The 8,923-nt window shown below is 37.6% G+C and overlaps 1 protein-coding gene across 4 annotated transcripts in view; it reads left to right on the forward strand.

The window, feature by feature from the left end:
* The window catches only part of adgrg6 (adhesion G protein-coupled receptor G6), a 116,713-nt gene extending 108,818 nt beyond the window's left edge, over positions 1 to 7,895 (forward strand). For all 4 annotated transcript variants that reach the window (XM_039598705.1, XM_039598707.1, XM_039598706.1 and 1 more), the window contains one exon: positions 2,021 to 7,895. In XM_039598705.1, coding sequence (XP_039454639.1) covers positions 2,021 to 2,232 — 212 coding nt within the window. In that variant the 3' untranslated portion in view covers positions 2,233 to 7,895. The remainder of the gene's footprint in view (positions 1 to 2,020) is intronic.
* Positions 7,896 to 8,923: the final 1,028 nt, after the last annotated feature.

Below are 8,923 nucleotides of genomic sequence, written 5' to 3' on the forward strand. Positions count from 1 at the left end.
GAAGCACAAAAAAGATTGTTAATCTTGTGAATTTCACTCATGGTTAAATAAAGCAGCAAAGATCTCAGGTTATTCAGTGGTTGGCGCTACCTACGTGTTCTACGAGGGAGCTGTACTCTGGCATTTCTTTCAGTTCCTGATGAATAAACAGAGTTGGTTCTGGCTTAAGTCTGGCCAGTGTTCATATCACCATCCTTGTACTGTAGACCTGTTATACCTTACTCTTGCAGTCCTACTTGTCACTCTGTGTAGGACAACCTTCAGCTGTTCTGAGCAGTGTTTAAATTAGACTGTGAATAACTTTCATGTAACTGTCATGCCTGAACAAGAACATGTTTGACTTAACATATTTTATGTTATTTTATGAATTCCAAAACAGTCTAAAGACAAATAAGAGATATTGTTTTCACAAATATCATGCTGAAGGTAGATACTTTTGGCTCAGAGCGATCGTAATTGTGGTACATGGATTGTTTTCACGGGTAGGGTCAGATATTATTGCACATGACTGTAGAAAAATACGTTGTGTTTCTCCTGGACATTTTGACCTCACTCGCATTGCTGTGTTTTACTTTCTTGGTAAGTTGATTTAAAATATGCTGTACTTATGTAAATCCTTAATTTTTTCATGGACTAAGGAATTCTTCTTGTATATTTTAAGGTTTAAACAACTGCTAAGTTTCTACATTTCTTCAAGGTTTTCAAGTTTTTTCAGATCGCATTTTTAATATTGCATAGTATGAGTGCTGCAAGAAGTACAGTATTAAATGTCTGTGGGCTGAGTACTTGCGACTGCAAAAGGCTAAAGGCAGAAGATAAATGAAAAGTGGTACAATGTAAACGTAACTGCAAAATCAAAGTTAGCACCAGGTCTTTGTGCAGCCCAGGGGACTCTAAGTGGACTCTCTGCAGGCGCTAACCATGTTGGCCTGGATGATGTGGTGCGGGGTGAAACAGCGGACAGGGTAAAGTCTTGAAGGTCTTAAATAACTTAGTATTTATGTATTTTAGCGCAATGTTTTAAACTCTCATGTCAGCCGTGATTTGCTGTTGCTCTTGGGCGGTTCCTGTTCTCTCAACCTATTCAACAAATTCTATAGCGTTCTATGGCACTGCTGGCTCCTGTCAGCATGAATAGCACCAGCCCCATTTTCTAGCTCCATCTTAATTTCCTCAACCCCTGGCCATGGTGTGGACACTTCAAATTTTGTCTTATGGCACTGGTGCTCTCGGCCACTAGGCCCTTGAATAACAAAGTCTGCATAAGGAGAGAGCAGTGGCAGTGTTTTTAAAAGTCAAAATACTGCCAACCAGGAGAGCGCAGCGTGCTGGAGGGTTCAGTTTTTGCACTTTGCTTATCTGTGGTTTCGATTTTCATTTGCTCTTTGCTATGATTTAGGCTTAAAAGTACTTGGTGAGGTTTATGTCAGGTTCTGGGTTTAGGAAATGCCAAATAACAACACTATCTCTCTGCTGATTATGGTGATCGCAGTGAGACTGATTGTACTCTTTATAATTTCATTACCCAGAAAGTGGTCTGTCCACATTTATTTGAATTAATTAACAAATTATCATTCTTGATCTTTGTCTTCTCTTCCTTTCCTTTCTACCCTGTGTTCAGAGCATTCTTCATCCTCTGCCTTTGAGTTTATTTCAATCCATATAGTTTAGTCTATATAGTTTTTATATTTTACAGGGTTCACCATGATACCAGTGCAGTCTGAATGGTTGGTTTTACCATATCATTAGAAACAAGCAATGAGCAATGACATGAGTTAAATTATCAACCAGATCATAATACACACCTTATTAATTTATCCTGTTTGTAAAGCTTTTAACTAGAAGTAATACTAATAAGTGAAGGTTAAATAACAAGTGCTAACATGTTTAATTTGACATTTTCACCGTGAGTGACAGCGTCAATGTAATCAGATTTCCTTCTAATAACTGATAATAACTGATGTTAATCCATAATTAGGTCATAACACCTGCTTTCCCTCTGTGTTTTTGATCCCTGTAGCTAAATGCTACTCCAAACAGACCAATCCAAAGTGCATCTCCTCATCCTGTTCCTCCTCAGAAGTGGAGCCCAACTCCTCTTCCTCCTCGTCCTCCATCCTTCCTGTCAGCCAGATGATTGACAAGGTGAAAGGTTACTGTTCCACACACTCTGACAACTTCTGCAAGAACATCATCATGCCTGACACCTGCACCCACTGCACCAGGTTTTAGATTGCCCTCAGCACTTCTGCTGCCCCCCATTAGAATATGTTCTAGACCTGCCCACATTGTTCTAGAAACTTCATAACATCCTGTTCACAGCTTCACTGAAAGGCTTCTGTTAAAGGTTCATACATGAAGCACAGCACTGGAACATGAGTCATTATTCTGTACATGCCGCTGAACATTATTGAACCTGTGTTCTGGAAGTACTTCTAACATTTCTGGATTTCAGCCTTCAACCGTTCAGTCTGTTGGATATCTTCCTAATGTTCCAGAACTTTGTGAGAGCCTTTTGCAAAATTCGATGTTTTGAAACGTATCCAAGTATTCTAAAGTTGTGTGACACCCTCATTCCAAGAGAAAGGTTGTAGCGGCTGACTGAGTTGAATTACAGAACATGATTATAAACTCAATGAAGCCTGAGTCAGTGCTCAGAGACTTTTGCACGTTCCAGAAATCTCCAGCATTTGACATTCCCTGTGTTTCAAAAACTCTCAGAGCCTCAATGGTTTGAGAAGCTTTGAATTGTAGAGCTCGTCCAAGCAGCACAGAGCTCTAAAAGCCTTAGTCAGAGAGTGTTTTTTTTTTTTTTTTATTCTTCTGATATTCATTGAGATAGCCCCGTAACACTGTACAAGCCCAACACCCACACAAACTGTTTAGAAGCGTTCTGGTTCTGTCTCAGCCTCAGAGATGTCCCTGAAAACTTTGCTAAACCGTGTGTCATCATGTGAATTGTTTGTTTTGCTGTAGGAGCACATAGTTTTTTTGTACAATTAATTCAACAATCTGCAAAAAATTGATATGTGTTTTCATTTAAGTTAAATTTACAAGGAGCAGGCCGGTTTGTCAGAGTGTACTCTAATTTGATTGGATATTTTTCCTCAGTACAGAGTATGCAATAACGTGATTAAATTCCTTTGTACAAAAGTCCTTGCTTTTCAAGAAATATGCTTTTTTATGAAATATGCTTAAACGGCAGCCTGTGAACTCATCAGAATTAAGTTAATCAACACAAATTATTCTGAATAGGAATGATAAGAGAAGCTACAGGGTGGTCAGTGACGCTGATGTGATTCTACTGTATCATATCAAATTACCAGAATTGGCCGACTTGGCTGCCAGACTGTAAGACGAAACTAGGAGCAAGGGGGAGTGATCAGAGGGGTGAGGAAAGGAAAAAAAAATGAAAAAAGGATGTTATTGAAGAAAAAATAGACTCTTAGGTTTGGCATCTTTTTAATACTGTGATGTTTATTAAAACTGTCCATTTGTGCACGTGTGTGTGGAGCCATACCCTCTGTAAATATAGATCTATCTATTCTATGTGCCTTATTTTTATTGTGAAAATCTGTCTGGATGGTTGATTTTATTCGTGCCTTTGTAAGGTCCTCAGAGGGTCACTGCAACTGTACATACTTTATGCTTTATATACATGCTTTAAGTTGTGATGACCAAAAGGGCAGAAATAGGATGGACACACACAAAAAGAGAATTGAACAGAATATAATCTCCAGGCCGATTGATCAAGGTGTTTTCAAATATTCATTTAACATATTTACATTTATTAAAAATATTATTATCATGAACAAAACTTGGTATGTCTATTGATGGAATGCTTGAGTATATCAACACATATTTTGATTTTCAGACTCCATTTTTGAAAATGTCGTGCTCATATATAATTATTGTAATGTTTCCCACATGTTTGGTGGTTTAGTGGATAAAAGATAAAGTTAAGCCAGAAGCTGTTGAAGCTTTCTTGTGCATGTCAGCCAGAGTTTAGCAATCATAGTGGTAAATTCTTTACTATTCAAATTTGGAGGTTCGTTTTCTTACTCTTGTTCAAATATCTGCTCTTATTCAGAATTTTGTAATAGTTTTTTAAGGTAATACAGCTGCTAATATGACAATATTATAGCCTGAAGGACTTATGGATAAGTTTACCCAGATCACAGCAAAAATGCTAAGTCTGCCCATGTTGTGGTTTAGACAATAAAACTCAGCATCAGTGTGTCTTTTCATATTAGATATTCAAATTACTACAAGTATTTTGCAGACCTCCTTTTAGAAGGAACATATTTCTAAGGGAAACCTGATGACAGCCAAGTCTGTAGGTTACTCAGCGGTCCTGGAAGTGCAAGAGGAATTCCATCCTAGTTCTTTCTTCTTTCTTCTTCTTTCTTGACAAATATCTAAAGCAGAGGAGATTTAAATCTATCAGCATGAAAAACGAGAGGGAACAGGAGCAGTGACAGAGGATATTTTTGTTCTCGTAATTTGGCTGAACTGATCCATGAATTTAATCATCAGTATCATTTTTCTTTTTAAGAGAATCAACCGAGTTAGCAAAATAATCTACACTTATTTCTCAAAATGTAAAAAAGTCAATATCAGTTTCATATTAATGTTGTTTCATCACCTTCTACACAGGTAAAGCAGCATTTTTACATATGGTTTAATTTGTAAGGCCATGAAAGTCACCACTTCCTGCCCTTCCTTAGACTTTAGATCCTGATAAAAATCCCTCTGTGTAATAAAGAGATATAAAATGAAACTCCATGGCACACATGCAGCCACCATGCAGTGATCATTTAGTCTATGAAGAACATTTAGTCATTAGCAAAGATGTTCACGTTTCATCAAGGCTGAACTAGTTTCCTCTCAGTAAATCAAGTGTGATATTCATTGCTTGACTGTGTTTGTATCATGGACAACATCGTCAGTCTAGGTATGCCAGACTGCATTGAAATTTAAACCTGGTTGCAGTTTATACAATATTTTATTAAAATAAAAATGTTGAAATGTTGAAAATGTAATTCGTCATTGCTGTTAGACCAAAATTATAACTGCGCTTTCAAATCCGGTGGATAAACTCGCTTTCATTTTTAATTCCTACCAAATTGAAAATCAATAATTCCCATGTTTTAAGGCCCCTGAGACCTAAACCATCACAGGTGGTTATCCTAACCCTGTTCCTTTATTCCTATTTTCTGGAAGCGGTGTAAATAGCTTTTGATGTTAGTTGGAATCATTATTGTCTGGGAAGACAATTTAAAAAGAACAGAAATAAAATATTCTGCTTGGTGACTGGGTTGTGGCTGATGAGAAGGTTAATGACTTGCACATAAAATGTTATCCAGTTTGCCACCAAACAATCAAACGTAATCTTTTTTCTTTATTTTATCAATTAAATCTAATAGAAACATACACTCTGCACATTAGATCGTGTGTTAAATATATATATATGAAGTAGTAGCATTGTATCAGTATTTAAAGCTGTAAGAAGCTCAGTTAGTAGTTAGATTGTCTGAAAAGTTCACTGTTACATTTAGAAAAATATAACTTGTGTGTGATAAAGAGAGACATCGTAGTAGTAGACCTTTCTTTGACCCTGCAGCACTTTAACTCCCATTTACACAATTAGCACTGGAGCATTCTTGGTGTTGCAATCAGTCAAACAGTTTTATGGTGGTCATTTGTCACCACCATAAAATTTCATGAATTCTGTCAAAGTGGGGAAAAAGCACCTTCCTGTTCCAATAGAAGCCTTTTTTTGGTAAAAAACAAGTATGTGTGCTATTCTGTTCCATTGCTTTGAGCAGTCTTTATTGTGTCGTATACTATTTATTTTGTAAATGACTGTATGTCTTCCTGTGTCTGGTTAACCACATAATCAACTTACTGGGAGGGAAAACCATAGAGGATGAACATAGGGACCTATCTGAGGTCTTTTTTGGTATTCAGACTCATTGGACCTCCACTCATCAACTGTTGGCTAACTGGACTTCCACTGCCTACATGGAGCCAACAGCATTCAACACTGCAGAATGTATTGTTGTAGTCACGTATTGTACCCCTTAATCCCTGTTTCTTTTTTCTTTTGCCCAGAGTGGCAGAAGAATGCACTCTTCAGCACTCAGAAACAATTCCCTTGAGACTGTGAAAGAAGAGCCGAGGCCTTTTTGGCAGGTCCGTGCGGGGGCATAGCTCAGTTATCCCGTCAGTCACTGGACTGGCTTCAGCCTAAGGGTGGAAAAAACTATTGTTGTACTTTTGCTCGCACCCAGCACAGAGCCAAAGATGGTTAAATATAGAGCACTGAATGACAAAAGAAGATTATTGCACCTGAAATTATTCAGGGGATTTTATTAAAATATCAAATAAGATGTTAATCCTACAGGACTGACAGTTTTTATTGCAGAATTGCCTTAAAATGTTCATATCAAGCATGACTGCCCAGAGAGGACAGCACACACACACACACACACATTGGGTTTTCATATCTTGTGGGGACATCTAATTAACAATGCTTTCGCTAGCCCCTTACCCTAAACCTAACCATAACTCAATTGTAACCCTGGCACTAAAACCACATTTTGAGTCTCAAAAATGCCTTCAAACTTGTGGGGTCCAGGATTTTGGTCCCCACAAAGTTATGAATATATGCTGACACACACACTGAAATTACCAGGTGTGCACACCTGAATTTATTTATTCCATTTTGAAGCTTTCTTTAAATCATCTGCAAAACAAAAGTCATGCTTTGATTAAGGTGCAGGGTGTTGATTTACTTTAATATTTGCTATTATTTTTCTTTCTTATATTCAACATATCTTATTCTAAAAATAGCCAGACCTCTGTCTTCATCTGGACTTGGCAGAAAGAAGCTTGCAGATGTTTAAGTTTAGTTTGTGGGGAGCGCTCACTGTGGGTTTCAGTTCAATTTAGGAACTTTTACTGAGAAAATATGAAAACATTTCAACTATGTTATCTGATCTGTGGACCAGAAGAAAAATAGTGACTATTGTTAGCCTTATGCTTTAAATTTATATTGTAATCATGTCCTGAAGTTTTTCTTGTTTTGTTTTTTATTGCATTTTTATTAAGGAAGATTTTCCTGACTGGGAACAAAGCTGAATGTTTGTGTGGTAACAAAATGAAAAAGTACACACAGAGTGTGAGGAGAGTGCTCAATCCAGACAGGCTGAAAACAAAAGTCACGTGACAACATCAGATGAACCCAAACTCTGCCCAACGCCCGGAAAAGGCCAATAAAGAGCCTTAAAGTTAACATCACTCGTACTGCTTGGCTGAAGAGGCCAGAATTCATTTTATGTTTCTAATCGAGCAGAAATTAATTATTTTAATGAACTGCCAATGCCCGCCTTGACTTTTTGAAGCCGTTTGTAGATGTGCTCTTTAATCTGTCTGCTCTTGTGCAGAATTCTTGTTCCCTAACGGCTCTCTGCCAGCTCAGCATGCAGTAGCATTATAGTCACTGTTCAATCAGATATCCAAACTCAGTAAACGTTACGAGTCCCGTTTCGTTTCCTCTGGGCTAACAGGTTAAGTCCACCCACATCTCTATTTTCTTCTAACATGACATGTGTACAGTTGCATTTAATGTAAATACTTCATGTCACCTGCACTATGTTTAGTTGACGGATATTGTACCACATGCGGATGTTTCACCGAGGATTGTAACTCATCTTGGCTTTTGCTGTGTTTTAGCGTTTGTACTGTTTTTTCTATGATTCTGTGAACGCTTGTCCTCCCTTCACGGCTGTGTTATTTTCTGGTTTTTCTGTGAGGTTATTTTGTGCAAGCATGCTTTAGTTTCAGCATTAAAGGGAATAAAGGTTTGACATGATCACAGAGCCGGAGTCAAACTTTTGTGTTGCTTCTTTATTTTTTTTTTGTGACCTATGACTTTGAGTGTTAAGACATTTCAGTTAAGAACACAGAGGAAGTTCCCTGCTGACTGGCCGCACCTGGTATAGTGAAAAGATTTCTATCAACCCAAATCATGAATTCCTTCTGCTAAAAGTAAGCAAATAGTTTTAGAAAATGAAAATTTTATGAAAAAAGAAAATGAAAGTCAAAATTATTGATATGCAACACATTTTAAACCCCAGTGGGACTTTTCCCGTGCTGCCTCCAACCCCTTTGTTGTTTCTTTCATAACGAAAGCTTCACATCAATTCTTTACACGAGGTGCATGAACACATTGAACTATAAATTGATTGTCCTGTTAAACTGATTGTCCTGACAAAGGGCAAGGGAGGATATTTATACAAAGAGGGCTGATTAGAGCTTCATGAACATAATCAATACAGGTGAGGATGGTTACGACCACAAAGCAGGAAGTAAAATACAAAACATAAATGAGAGGACTAACAAAGAGATCAGATGTCAACAAGATGTCAGGCTAGGGCTTAAAAAAGAAAACTAAAACATTAACAGAGTAAGGAAGACGAGGGACAGAAAAACACACAAGAAGTAAAATAGAAACTGGAGGAAAAAGACCCGATATTCAAAACTAGCACAGGAACAGCAAACACCATGACAGACAGAGATAATATCTCTATATCAGGAAAAAGATCTGTCTCCAAGGGTTTCATGTTTCATGGCTCAAAACCTGATTTAAAAAGAAAAAGAAAAAGAAAGAAACTGAAACAACAGAGTTTAGAGAGGAAACCAGAAATGGCACAACTGTGTTTCCTTAGCAGTCTGGACCTGAATGATCCTCTAATAATGTAACATCAGTGTAATTAAACCAAAGCTGAGCAAAGATGGTGAAAATAAAGAAGGAAAGAGGCTCTGCTGCAACAGGGCAGGTGGGAAATGTCGTCCTCAAAGACACAGACGACGTCTCAGATAAGAGTCAACAGGGTCTGGTTTAAAAAGAGAAGGAAGC

The sequence above is a fragment of the Oreochromis aureus genome, linkage group 15 (genome assembly GCF_013358895.1).
Source record: "Oreochromis aureus strain Israel breed Guangdong linkage group 15, ZZ_aureus, whole genome shotgun sequence".
NCBI lineage: Eukaryota > Metazoa > Chordata > Actinopteri > Cichliformes > Cichlidae > Oreochromis > Oreochromis aureus.